Genomic DNA, 15,242 nt, shown 5'->3' with positions numbered 1-15,242 from the left:
AGACGACAGCTCACCCAACCCAACAAAATGGGACTTAGCATTCTAACTTGAGTCATCCTCTAGCCTTAAATCTAGCCTGCAATAAAGTGAACACAAAATATAAGCGAACAGTTGGAATCATTCCCCCTTCATAGACACTTTATAGTGTTATAAATTGCTATGACAATAAACATGACTGCATGATCATAATATCAAGGAACAATAAAGTTAATCGTTAATAATGTAAAATAATAGAAAATAAAATGATTGGTAAACTTCTGCTTCCTAACATGGCTTATGTAAATTAGGTTTTTCTGAAATGTGACAATGACTGTGCTGATAACATTAACTAATGTTCTTACTGCAACAACAACAACAACACACGTTTAGACGACATTTTCCCCGAGATCGGGGGTTGCCGTTTGGCTACCTATGATGAAACTGAAATACCCCTCGACGCCATTCTGCCGGATACTGAGGGCCATTGTCACTTCTGTCATCATAAGTAATTTATTTGGCTAATTTTTACGCAGGACGCCCTTCCTTACGCAACCACAGTTATAAGCGGTGGGCCTAGCCTTTGATGATCCAACATCACTCACAAGGCAGTGAGGGTCAGTTTAATGTCATAACCAGGACAGTAACTAATGTTCTTACTACTACTGAAAAAAAAAGAAAATGGTTTTAAGAATGTTTCGATGTTATTTTTATACCCTTAATAATGATTAATTTATTTATTTGAGCTTACTTTTAGTTCCGCATAAATTGTAACTTTTAATAAAAAATTACTTTCAATTTTTAAAACAGGATTTTTTAACAATATTTATTAAAATTGATCTTCAGAGCTAGTTCACTGATAGTGCCACGTAATTATTTTCGCTTGATTACTTAGATTAAAAATCAAAGAACGTTGAAAAATGCATGAAGAATCATAAAATGTTACCTTCATCGCACACTATCAAGTTAGGCAGACCCACCTTCAACTCTCTGGGACATGGCCTCTTCATCTCACTTGAATCAACTAAAATATAAAAAAATTAACAGTTTTTAACTGCTTACCAGATAAAAATCATCAACCTCAGCAAATGCATAATTTCTTCCATACCTTCACATGCATATTTAATCAAGAAGAAATTCCAACTAACTGCCAATTTTGGCAATTTCCGCCAGAACGGCACCAAGTTGTTGAATGCTCAGGTGATCAGAATAACTGCTATCAATTGCTTTTAAAAATATCTCCCACAATGATTTGAAATTTTTCTCCAGTTGGCTGTTTGCAAAAATTAAAATTCATCGCAGTTACAACCTATCCAATACAGATGTTCTCAGCTCAATTCATGATGGGCCGTAAAATTGAAATAAACTGAAACCTGCTTAAAGATGGGTTCCTGAAGAAATCACTCATAAATGATTTGACGCTAGTTGTCTGCATCTTGTTCTTTTCTGAATTAGCACCATCACCTTTCGAATTCATCACTTTGTTGTTGTCTTCATCTTTTTTTTCGTTGTCAGAACTATTTGCGCCTTTCAAATCAATGTTTGGATCAGAAGATTTTTTCGTTGAGTTTGAATTTTCGCCGGGACCTCGTTTATCATTTGTTACACTGTCTTTCATCACTCCAGTCTCACAATCATATCGGTTTTTATAATCTGCCAGCCAAAACAGTCCTAGGAATAAGAAAATGAGCAAAAAATTTGGAATTCGATACTGGAATATTTTTTCACTGAAATATATTAATGTTCAGTTAAATCAACACAAAAATTTCCTGACTAGAAAACTTATGTGTAAAGTTTTACACTGAAAAAAACACGAAAACAATAAAGTAGTGTTTCTGAACAATCAATTAGTTGTGTTTAAACGAAATTATTACATCTCTAGAAAAAACTCAAAAAAATTTTCAGTTAAATAAATCATTTCAAAAATATCTGAGTTAAAAAAAATCTTGAAGATGGAATTGAAATGACCTTGATTGCTGTCTTCGTAACCTACATGCTTCACGGCTTCATTGATTAATTCCAATGGAAATCCTAAACATGTCATCTTTTCAATGAAAACTTTCTTTCTTTCTTTTGCCACATTATTATCATCATCATTATCCTTTTTGTCATTTTCGCCAGCATCATCTTCACTTTCATCTCCACTGTTCTCCTCGCTTCCAACCTCTTCAGTCCGTTCATCCGAACGGTTGCCATCTTCACTGTGTTCCTGTGTGGACAGGTTGGCTTCATCTTCGGGCTTATTTTTATTGGAAACTATAACAGCATAATTAACGTCAGCTGTTCCACAGTCAATTTTGAGCAAACTCAAAAGATGGCAGCAGTTATCTGGTGGTTGATCCTTTTTCTGCTTTACAAATTTTTCTTCGTTCATGAAACATTTCCAAATGACGGCAAGCTCTCGTTGCAAAATCACCAACTGTTTGGTCGTGTAATAATTTAAATAATGGCATTTATCTCGTTTATTTTCTATGTAGCTGAGCCAATCTTTCAAAAATGTGTCCATTAAATCGGAGACCTCTTCAATCTTGTCGAGGACCTTCTCATTTGAGCCAGGACTCCTCAAGTTTTTCAGGAAGTTAAGTTCGTTCTCGTCTTTCCCAAACTCAATAATAACATTTTCTTCAATGGAAGGATCGCAGAAGAAAATAATTTTCCAATTTTTAAATAGACTGCAGCCAGCTCTCAACAGATCAATATAAACATTCGCTAACCTCATGACACCATCAAATGCCTGAAATGCAAAAATTAACGCGAACCAAAATTAATAGCCACATGGACGAAAGATGCAAATAAATAACGATTTCAAATCAACGTGACTAAAAAATGAGCACATGTAAGAGTCCAAACCCGAACGAAATTGTGAACGGTGTCCTTTTTTTCCTGGGCTTTGCCAGCCACCAGCATCAATTTGCTCTGCAAGTCACACAACTGTTTCATGTCAAACTTCTTATGGATGTTTTTCTCATCCATTTTGTTTCTTTCGACATAATATGATAATTCAATGACATTTTCAACATCCTGCAATTATTTTTGAAAAAAATCGCAATAAAAATAATATTGTTGACAAATAATAATCATATTTTTCTTTCAAACCAGTTGGAATGTATTTTGAAAGTAAATTATTTGGTGAACATTTAAAAATTAACCTAAATATTGCTAAATTTCAAGAACTTATTTATCGATACGCTGATTTTAACTTCATACAAATCAAACAATTAAATGCGTTAATGGCTGGCGGCGAGATGGTGTAATGATTAAGGCGTCTGGTCCTGCTGTTGTAGTAGCTGGGCTCAAATGAAAAGAAATCTCCACCTTGATGCACGGAGAACTCACGCATATTCACATATCAGCTCTACAATTGAGTTGTTTATAGTTCTGAGAATCAATTGAAAGAGAAATAACAACAATGATAATTTATTACTATATGAAAAACCTCAGTCGGTAATGATTGCGTATCATTGATTTCTTAAAATTTAAAATTACTCCAACAGCTTTGGAGTTAACAGTTCCAATGTTACAATAATTATTTTAGAAAAAAATCATGTTTCAAAGATTTGAAAATTATTTAAATTATACAATGCAAAATAAAAAACGTAATAAAAATTGTTAAAATACAAAAAAGTATGACGCTGATTAGAAAATAACTGGTGCAGGCCAACCAACCAATTGCAAATCATCATCACTATTAATGTTGCCCACTGTGTAAACTCCTTTGTGGTTGATGATGGAGGCAGATTCAAGAGCGCTGATCTCAACTGATCCGTGTGATTCCTTGATCTTTGCAAGCCATTCCAAGTCATTGGCAGTGTCGAGCTGTTTTTTTTCATGCATTTTACATATTTGTCACATGACCGATTTTAATTTACATTGTTTTCAAAAATAAAATAAAAATAATGAAATCTTGCTGAAGCTTGGATTAGTCAACAACCAGATTTTAAAGAAGCTGTAAAATCGAGTAATAATAATAATAGCAATAATAATTATAATTAGTAAACTGAACACTAATGTATAAACATTTTGCAGACTTTTGTGTTTTTTATCTTACAAATTTTTTTGGCAAATTAGGATCAGCTCGTAGAACTTTCCAGACATTCATGCAGACAGGATAAAACTCCTTGAACCCCATTTCTTCTTTCAAGTCATAAATGAGAGGCGAGTATCCGGTGACAGCTGTATGCAGGCATGCAACTTTCTGTTCCTCCATGTCTCCCTGGCCTTCTGCTGAGATCAGGGCCAAGTCAACTAACACCTTCACTTCCCTCGAATCTATGAAAAGTTATAAAAGTATGAAAAAGAAATGTAAGAAAAAATTTTTTAATATTTATTTTTACCTAATAAATTCTTTTGCAGCCACTCAACAAACTTTGGCTTCCGTAAAAAGACTTCTAAACAATAAAGTTTCTCAGAGTCTACATTTTTCAATTCTTTGCACTTACTAACCAGCTCCTCTGTAATGTTGTTGAGGGGCATTGATTGGGAAGTTGACTGAAAAATAATTTTAAGTTATTTAATTAAATTAAATTAATTAATTAAATTTATTTAATGCATATATGAGTAACAAATGCACGATCATCTAACATCGCTATTAAAAATGTAGTATAAAAATTTTCATTTCATATTTAATATGTAATTCGCAAAGAATTAAATGAATAATTTTAAAATAACCAGTTCAACGACAAATTGTAAATCAGTAAAGTCTCCTTTCAATTTGAACATATTCTTAATATCAATCATAACTTCAGCTCCTCTTATGAAATTCAGCAGCTGATAATACAACTCAATTTGTTTCATTCTTTTGTCAACCAAACTGCCGTCACTTGGATCATAGAAGAGAGTTTTAAGTTCAACTTCCAAACTTTTGACATCTTTAATAAATGCGAAATATTGATGCACGTGTTTCACCAGCATTTTATCACTTCTGATGAGTTGTTTCAACGAATCAATAAAATTCAACGTCGGTTGAAGAACCTCAGACACCAGAGCATCGAGATCTACGTCCGCACGTCGCTTCGACATTTTAAGCATTTCCTCATCCCAGAATCTTTTGAACAGCCTACATTTATTTTGGACTGAATACGTATCGATCATGTTAAGAATTTGGTCGTTGAAAATAAATTTTTTAAATATTGGATCAGAAGAAACGTTGGAAGGTGTCAGTGGTAGCAAAATCTCGTTAAACATTGTTGTATCATCATTCAAAATCCTCAACTGATTTTTTAGCTTATCGACTGCCTCTGAAAAATTTATTGCAAGATTTACGTATTTTTAAACACATTTAAGTTTTAAAAAGCACAGCAAAATAAAATCTTACCTGACTTTATGCCTTGGCATATCTCAATCAAATTTTTAACTTTGGATAGTCGATTTTCATATAACGTTAGCTCTTTTTTTCTTAGTTGAAATAATTCAGATACATACAAATTTTTAAATGCTTTGGAATGACCATCGGCAGGTTGTGCATCAACATTACTCTCTTCTTTGTGAATAAGTTGGTACAAGTTCAAAAATGCCCTCTCATGAATCAAAATATTTCTTAGATTACTAAATGATAAATTTCCTTCTTCAATATCATTAGCAAACGAATCTATGACAGACACACATTTGATTAGTTTTTCTAGTGATTCATTTGAAAGGATACCAATTGATTCTTTCTCATCTGAAAAATCGTTTTTCATTGTAAACTGACTAGTGGTAAAAATTAAGTTTGCAAGTGCAAAAAACAAGTTAAACTCATCCAAACTCCACTAACAAAAAATGCTGATAAATTTTGGAAATATGGAAGATTTCACACAAAACATCATAAGATAGTATGGGGCCTCACAAACTGGCCAATTCTTCTGCATGATTGTCTCAATGATTTTTTTGTACTTGTCATGCGGATCACCATTATTTAGCAAATTTCTCAATAAAAATGGATAATTCTGAAAAGTTTAAAACAAAAAGTTCAAAGATATATATATATATGTTGGTAATAGAACATAATTTTTACAATATTATATTATTCCCTATATAAACCAACTTGCACTGATGATGATTCATTCTGAATCGAAATATGGCCTTATTTGCAGCATGAATTCGGAAAATAGGTTTATTTTGAATTTTAATAAACTAAAGATTCTCCAAAAAACTTAAGTGAGAAAAATCGAAAAAACGAACTACAAACATATTAACGCCAAACATTCGGTAGAATTTATAGAATATTGTACGTGTATATATAAATATATATTTTATATATATTATTATTATTATTATTACGGAAATTTATATACAGCGCTTTTTTATTGTTGAATCTCAAAAGCGCTACTAAATCATAGACAAATAAGACAGACATTCATTGTGCAAATAAATAAGTTTTAAGTTGACTTCGAAATTGTAAATATGATAGGTTAGGGTCACGTAAGTATGGAGGTAAACCATTCCAAACAATCGGGCCAAGAAGCGCAAAGTTGCGGGAACCCGTCACCAACTTTGTGGTCGGGATAAAAAATAAATTGCGCTCGGTTAATCGGAAGGAATATTTTGAAAAATGAGATTTGTATGATTCCAATCTATCGATGAGGTAGGAAGGTGCTGTATTATTGACACATTTAAACATCAAAACTGCCAACTTGAAGGAAACACGTTTTTCAACCCTCAATCAGTGCAACCTATTCAAAATAGGCGTAACATGATCGAACCACGAACCACCCAAAACCAGCTTGGCCGCACGATTCTGTATTGACTGAAGCTTTGAAAAAGACCTTTTGGTGACACCATAAAAAAGGCCAATATATATATATATATATATATATATATATATATATATATATATATATATATATATATATATATATATATATATATATATGACTTGAATGCAAAAGTTGGCTTAGATAAATACAGTTGTTTGAAAAATTAAGATAAAGTTTAAAATAGTCAAAAATGAAGTGGCCCCAAAACGTTTGTATTTTGTCAGTCTGTCACAAAATGATGAGATCAAGGTCAAATATAACATTAAAGTGCGGAATCTTTTCAGTTATTGACGGAAGACATAAATAAATCTAAATATGAAATTTTTAAAAAAGCCCTCACAGAATCAGCAAGAGAAGTTATACCTGTGAAAGAGCAAAGAGGTCAGAAATGGATAACAGATGACATCGAATCTATAACGAATGAACGAAAGAAAGTAAAAGGCTGCAATCAAAATTGTGCTTAGAGGTAAAAGAGAAATGGTTAAATGACAAGAGCGACATCATTGAAAAGATCAAAAACACTAATGCAATGTATAAAAATATCAAAAAAATCACAGGAAAAAAGGCTTGTACTGTTTCTGGATGCATAAAGGTAAAGTTAATTTCAGAGAATGAAAAAGTACCTGAAAGATGGACTGAATAAATTAACGATCTTTTTGATGATATCCGTAGTAAAAAGCCTACTATTAAAAAAGACGTAGAAGGGCCTTAGATACTTACATCCAAAAAGAAAGTTGTTGAGAAAATTGAATGCCTTGATGAATTTGACATTGAAAAAGTGACAAATTTTGAATGAGATTTATAACAGCGGCGAAATTCCTGAAGATCTATCCAAGTCAATATTTATTGCATTACCTAAAAACCTAATGCTACGGAATGTGAACTACATCAAACAATCAGCTTGATGAGTCATCTAACAAAACTTCTCTTGAGAATTCTGATGATGAGAGCACGAAGCAAAATCAGACCTGAAATTTCAAAAGTTCAATGAGGTTTGTAGAGGATTCTAGCACAAGAAACGCTATCTTTATGCTACGAATAATCAGTGAACGAGCGATTAAAATGAAGAAAGACTCGTCTATATGTTTTGTCAATTGTTCCAAAGCTTTTGATAGCGTGAAAAACGTGCAGCTTATGGAAACATTGAAAAATTTGGGCATTGATGGAAAAAACACGAGAGTTATCAAAAACCTCTATTGGGAACAAAGAGTAGTTATAAAAGTTGATAACAAGATGAATGGTTTTGTCGAAATAACACTCACAAAACATAATATACCTGAATATAATATTCTATTTTTTCCAAAGCACATTCATCCATGATTGGGCAAAGTTTAGGCCAGTGTTCACTCATATTCCATGTTGAGTAAAAATTGAAAAAGACATCATCCCCCATCTTATGTTTAAAATTATTAATTGTTTAAAAATATAATGTCAAAAAAAATTATTACAGAAAATCTAAAAAAATGTCTAAACATTAGCAATTTAAAATTAAATAAAAGTGATACACTTCAAAATAATTTTTACTGGGTAGTTTATGTTTAAAAACCAATCTTAATCCTAAAAACTAAAATCCTGTATAATCTATAAAGATAAAAAATATTGCTTTTTTGAAATAAAAAATGTTCAGCTCATACCTTTCCTAAGTATGATTTTATAAATAAATAAATCTGACTACTCCATATTTTCTGCCTCTCTTGTTGACTGAATTGCGTCGTTAGCAAACTAGAAAATATCTGTAACAGATAACATTTTCATTTATAAATCAACGAATTTTTTTCAAATTTGAAAACGTTTTACTTCGAAATGTTGTGCATTAACTGAAGAATAAGGAACAAATGGACAAGATATTTTTAAAAAATCATTGACGGCAAGCGTTAGAGATTGAAAATTTGCATTTTCTGATGTATCGACAGACGACTGTTTGTTATTCAATGCAATCATGATTTGAATGGATAGTAAACGAATACTTCCAACAGGAGTGTAATTATAAATTTTGTTTATTAATTTGAAGCAACAGTTCCAATATTGCACATTGAGTTCAAGAGTGTTTGACATCCTGAAAAAATTATATGCATTTTCATCAAATAGGTTAATAATACAAATATACAAACCTTGACATCTTTATAACAGATAAGCAGTTATTAAGAGCTTCAATAATAATTTCCTGAAACAATTAATTAACTCAATCAATGAAACAATTCATAAAATTTTAACAGCAAAACAATAACCAAATTGTTATGGAAAACATGATAATTTTTAGTAACTTAATAACGCTTAGCTTCCTTCAATGATAACCTATTAATGTTTAGTTTTAATCAATCAATCAATCAATCAATCAATCAATCAATCAATCAATCAATCAATCAATCAATCAATCAATCAATCAATCAATCAATCAATCAATCAATCAATCAATCAATCAATCAATCAATCAATCAATCAATCAATCAATCAATCAATCAATCAATCAATCAATCAATCAATCAATCAATCAGCATGTAAAGCGCTTTTATGCGATGTTCAACAGTGCTCCTCAGTGAATTTTAGAAACAGATGGGTCTGAACTTTGTAAGTGATTAAGAAGTAGTCAGAGAAGTAGGTAGAGATTTCCAGAGAAAATTGCCAAAAAAAGCAATTGAAGATTTAGAAAAAGAGCATTTTACACGAGTTAAGAAAAAGTGAGAATAAGAAGACGGTCGTAAGCGGAGACGTTTAAGTTTAATTAATAAATCTGTTAAGTATTAAGGAAATAATTTAGATTGAGGTTTGTACATTAATGTGCAAGATTTAAAAAATTATTCTATATTATTTCATATTATTTAACTTTATTATTTTATCTCTTACTTGATATTTATATATAGGCAGTGAACGGGAACAAGATATAGAAATACATTAGGTAAGATAGGTGCATAAGCAACTAGAGGAGTAGTAAAGTTAAAAGCTTTACTTAAAGGATAGAGTGTAGAATCAGGAAGACCATAGTAGAGCAAGTTACAATAATCAATCAATCTTAGATAAGGATGGGGAGAAAAGTAAGATCTTCAAGAAAAGGCAAAAGTTTTTTATTCTACGTAGATGAAAGTAAGAACTTCTAGCAACAATATTAATCTGAGAAGAAAGTGACATGCTAGAATCAAAGATAAACCCTAAACTACAAAATTTACGAAAAACAACAAAAGTTTTTGAATCAGGTAAGATAATTTTTTTTTTCCAGAATTTTATTCGAAAAGAAACAGGAGATCATATATAAGAATGCATGTGCTGACCACCTTAACTAGTTGTGCAACAATATGAGATACAAATATAAACATTTTTAGTATATCGAAAGCATGTGCTGACCACCTTAACTAGTTCTGCAACAATATGAGATACAAATATAAACATTTTTAGTATATCGATAAATATAAATACACCCAATAATAGAAGGAATAGTAATACAGTGTTTAGATTTATTAAAACAAATAAGCTCAAACCTAGAAGTATCTAGTCTACGATACATAAAGATCTAGAAAAGTTATGGGAGTAAATAAAGACAATATAATAGTAAGTTTAGTATAGTTTTGAGAAGCATGTCATAACGGTTTTTACAATGTTCCACAATGTAACACTATGTTATCTCGTTCTTCACGACTCACGTTTTTTTCATTCCCTTCCCTTATCCAGCTTATATAGGCTGTTGGAGGGGCTCATGGTAGTTCAGCAACAATTCGTTCATTATTACGTCTACAGCCACGCTAGCCCATATTGCTCCATCCATTCAATCATTCACCCATCCATCCATTCAACGTTCCTTTTTCTCAATCTCCCAGTTGTACGCCTATACACATAATACAATGGGTAGACAGTTTGTTAACAAGAAACAGAGAAGCTTCGATATTTTAATAAACTACACATTAATCTATTCAAACCTTTTTAATAAAATCTTATTTGTGCAAATCATTTAATAAAATGTTTGTGACGTAAAAAAATGAAATCAAGATGAATAAATCTAAAAAAATATATACCTGATCAGTATAATTGTGATATGCTATCTTACGAATGAAGTAATAAACATTGGCAAGACTGCCATCAAGAGGAAACATTTCAATAACTTCAGGTACTTGGTGAAGATTCATAACTGCCAAAACTGATCTAGGCAACAACTTGTCAAATTCAAAGAGAGGTTGCAAATGTTCCAAAGACTGTTTCCATGATCTATTTTTAAATAATTATAACAAAGATTCAAATCTTATCAAAAATATCGTACCAAGATCTAAAGTGTCAATAAAAAGAATGGAAATATACTACATTTATAACATTTTTCAAAAATAGCAAACAAAAAAAAGATAAACCAACAATTTTGATCTATGCTCCAATTTGAAATCGTCTATAAATTTTTGAAATTTTTCTATACCCCACCAATTAGGATCGTCATGGTTTTCATTGAATTTCATTTCAAAAGGTTTCACTTCTCCATTCAGTAGGTGGAACAGAGGCAAAATGCATAACCAATCTTCATTATAGTTTTTAAATCGATTCATGATCTTAATAATCTCAACCAGACTTAATTTCAATTGTCTGAAATCAAATAAAAATGATTATATAATATATAATAATAAACGATTGTAAAAATTTATTATATAAATAATAAATGATTATATAATAACTATAATAAACGGTATAAAAAGAAACCTACTCTTTTGAATGGCCGGATGGAAAATGTAGGCATACCAGCTCATAATTGCTAGTACCTTTGTTTGAATCAACACTTAATAACAAGGATCGGAACAAGACGGACAAAATTTCCGGTTTATAAAGATTACATGTATTTAAAACAGAGACAGCACAGCATGCATTAACGAGGAGTTGATCTTTCAAATAAATATTGTTGTTGAAGCCAGAGACATAATCTATTAAAAACTTGTAATAACATTAAAACATTAAAATGTGAACCAGAATAATGTTTGTAAGATTTGATTCTAACTGGCTTCAAAGAATCTTTAATATCAAGTTCTTGATAAGTCTTGAGGGCACAGGCATAAACTTTGGAGAACGTTTTTAAAAACTGTTCTCCATAACCAGTAGTGTTTGCTTCATGTTTGATGTCCTGCCAATTTGGCAAATGACAATGATAGGACATGTTGGTACTTAGTTCAACATCATTTGAGAAATCATTGGATCTGGTGATTTTTGTATATAATTTTGAATACCATGGTAAATCTTTTTTTATCTTTTCTTTCAAAATTATTGAATCATACTGATCACACTCTGAAAAGGATAGATTCAAGTTGGAAAAAAAATATGAAAATTTAAATGAAAGCATTTTCACCTGAAGTTAAATCGTTTTTATTTATTTTAAGAATTCTTTTCTTAAAACCATGTTTTTTCTGATAAAGTTCCATTATTTTTTCTCCATCCTTTTTCACGAAATATTCATATGGCATTTCCCTATCAATTAATTTGTACTTTGGCAACATTGCTTCTCTGCTCATAATTGCAATATCATCATTGAACATCCTAAAAAACATCAACATGAATATAAAACATGAGGAAACACAATTTGATGAAATGAATTATTTATTACGTCGACTTGTTCATTCCAAGCTCTTTTTTGTCAATATTAAGAAAAACTTCCCAGCCTTCATAGGGTTTCCAATCAAATTGTTGTGGCGAAAACACAACATGGAAAGTCACTTTAATTTTTTCTGAGGGCTTCACACTATATGATAAAAGAACAAATCAATATATTATCTTCAATGTCGAACATTTATAAAATCTGTACAAATATAAAAACCAACTTTACGGATTCAAGTTTAGCATGATGTTCTTCATCAAAATTTCGGATTTTCTTAGGAGCTGTTATTTCCAGCTAAAATATTTATCAAAAAATTTTACAGTAGACATGTTCATTTTGAAACAAACAACTAAAAAATTATTAACAATAATAATAACTGCAACATACATTTGTTGCCACAGCCTCTAAACAAGATTTCTTAGAATTTTTTTTATCGTTTTTTGGGAAATTTATTTTATTTTCCGATCTGTTAGAATTTGTTGATAAGTTGGATAGATCTAAATTTGCAGTAATATCAGCAGGTGTTTTCAGAACTCCAACATCATTTGGATCAGCTGAATTTTTTTTTTCAACCTCTTTTTGCAAATCTGACTTATCAATGTCAGTCTGTCTATTATCATTAGGAAATAAATCTTCGAAAGAATTTTCTTTTAAATTATTAATTTCCCTATTTTGATCAGCTGCAGAGCTTACAGGAATTATAAACTCCTCAACCTTGGAAGTAATGTTCTTACTAGCTGAGTCATCTGCCAAATTATTATTTGGATCTGTAGAAACATTTTGATTCTTATTACTATCAATTTTTTCACTTGGAAGTTCAAATTTTGAGTCATTTTCATTCTTTAAATCAGTTTGATCTCTAACAACATTCGAATGTTCATTTTTATTTTCTTTTGGAAATTTTCTTTTTCTTTCTGCTTTATCATTTGAAAAATTATTTAAAATTAAGGAAAATAATAATTAATTTTATCTTTAATTTAACTATTGCAATTCTAATGACACTCTTCCTTTATTTTCAAATTTCAAACAAAAATTAATTAAACAACTTTTTAAATAGTTGAAAAATAAAATTTATAGAATATATTGATCCAACAGCACAAACCAGGTGATGTTGCCTGTTTTCTTTTTGTCAAAAACAATTTGGGATCAACTTTTTTTCCACAATTAGTGCAAAACTTCATCGAGCTATCAAGTTTGAATCCACATTTTTTCTTCTTCTTCCCACGACAAACCACTCCTCCATCCATCCTGTTAAATTTGAAAAACATTGCCATAGAGTAACATTATGAAAAATGAAAACACATGAATGACAAAAAATAAAATAAAAAATTTTGTATAAACACAGACATACTTATAGTTTAGTAGGTTAGCAAAAATATTAATATAATAATTATATCATAATATGTATTATTATATTATATTTACATTGAAATATTATATTATTTATTCGACTGTTTAGCAAGATTTTTCCAAATATTTCAGAACAAACTAACAAAATTGTAATGTAAAACTTTGATATATAATGAATTTAGCATAATTAATGTTAAGTTAAAACTTAAAAGACACTACAACACAAATAACTCATTTGAAATAAGGATCTAAATAAGGCTTAAGAAGGGTTGTGTAAAAACTACTATACGGTAGTATATGCATGTAATTTATAATATAGTTATAATTTATTATATTATTATATTTTATAAGTATGCATAAGGCAAGCTAATAAAAAAGACTAAATAATAATTGTTATAGTAGTGATCTCTGCTATATTATTTTATTTGAAAATAAATAAATTTACTCAATAATATATATGAAAAATTATTAAGACAATCTGATCAAAAATTTTTTTAACCCAGCTTCCTTGTGCTAATTTCAGTGAAATGCAAAATTTTTGCTCTCAAGAATCTCTTCTTTCTTGATCTTTAATTTGATCACCAATCCACTAACTAATTGATTTTTTAATTTTTATTATTTGCGAATAAACGACAATAAAACCACAAATAGTGAATCACAAAACGATCGAGAAATTACCGGACTAAAATTTCTTATTGCGCGTTTCAACTCAACTATAAAAATGTCGCTTTTATATTATTTCATAAAGAGAAACCAACGAAAATTACATCCATTCACTTTCGCTTTCTACAAGGGAGGGATGCGTTAACTAGAGATGTGTACTGTGCAGTGTAAAATACTTAATGAATAATTAATTAATTAATATATATTAATATGTGGTTTATTAATTATATCACGTTAAATATGAGGTATCTATATTAATGATACCACGTCAAATATGAAGTATACATCCTAATTATATCACGGTATATATATATGAGGTGTGAATATTAATGATACCACGTCATATAAGAGGTATATAGGGCCTATATATATACATACAGACATAAGTAAATATATAAAAATTAAATATAATTCAGTTATCTGGCGGATGCCGGCCCACACAACAAAGAAAACATGAAATATGTTAAAACAACACTCAATTAGTATATTGGAACTCTAATTTTAATAAGTTAAGTGATTCTATAGTATGTCTCTTTCTTCTCAGAATAATAATATGTTGCTAGAAGTTGTTACTTTCATATATGTAAAATAATAAAACTTTTGCCTTTCCTTGACGATCTTACTCCTCTTCTTCTTGTTACTTCGTTAGTCTTATCTAGGATTGATTATTCTAACTCGCTCAAATATGGTCTTCCTGATTCTATACTCTATTCTTTAAGTAAAGCTTTTAACTCTTCTGCTCGTCTAGTTGCTTGAGCCCCTTTCTTTACTCATATATCTCCATATCTTGTTCTCTTGCACTGGCTGCCTATAAAATAAAAAATAATTTTTAAAATTTGCACATTTATGTATGTCTCAATCTAAGTTATTTTCTAAGTACTTAACAGATATATTAATTGAACCTAAACGCCTCGGTTTACGATCGTTTTTTCTTGTTCTCGCTTCTTCTTAGCTCGTGTTAAACA

At 30.3% G+C, this 15,242-nt stretch overlaps 2 protein-coding genes across 2 annotated transcripts in view; both read right to left on the bottom strand.

Annotated features, from left to right (window-relative positions):
- Positions 1 to 464, bottom strand: part of HELRODRAFT_190307 (hypothetical protein) — a gene marked incomplete at its 5' end in the record, with an annotated part of 29,905 nt that extends 29,441 nt beyond the window's left edge. Inside the window, one exon of the mRNA XM_009013426.1 lies at positions 410 to 464. Within this exon, the coding sequence (XP_009011674.1) occupies positions 410 to 464 (55 nt within the window). The remainder of the gene's footprint in view (positions 1 to 409) is intronic.
- A 444-nt stretch (positions 465 to 908) lies between these two features.
- Positions 909 to 13,511, bottom strand: HELRODRAFT_167678 (hypothetical protein; the record flags this gene model as incomplete). Its single annotated transcript, XM_009013425.1, has 23 exons — positions 909 to 1,000; positions 1,125 to 1,249; positions 1,350 to 1,647; positions 1,945 to 2,710; positions 2,827 to 2,997; positions 3,643 to 3,792; positions 4,025 to 4,245; positions 4,416 to 4,464; positions 4,645 to 5,213; positions 5,291 to 5,635; positions 5,729 to 5,900; positions 7,987 to 8,103; positions 8,345 to 8,443; positions 8,508 to 8,766; positions 8,822 to 8,874; positions 10,715 to 10,904; positions 11,046 to 11,267; positions 11,386 to 11,609; positions 11,674 to 11,957; positions 12,019 to 12,206; positions 12,488 to 12,558; positions 12,652 to 13,178; positions 13,367 to 13,511. The coding sequence occupies 23 exons, from the start codon at positions 13,509 to 13,511 to the stop codon at positions 909 to 911; spliced, it is 5,337 nt and encodes a 1,778-aa protein (XP_009011673.1).
- Positions 13,512 to 15,242: the final 1,731 nt, after the last annotated feature.

The sequence above is a fragment of the Helobdella robusta genome (assembly GCF_000326865.2).
Source record: "Helobdella robusta unplaced genomic scaffold HELROscaffold_12, whole genome shotgun sequence".
NCBI classification, from domain to species: domain Eukaryota; kingdom Metazoa; phylum Annelida; class Clitellata; order Rhynchobdellida; family Glossiphoniidae; genus Helobdella; species Helobdella robusta.
The sequence above is the reverse complement of the archived record's forward strand: the minus strand, read 5'-3'. Positions and strand labels throughout refer to the sequence as shown.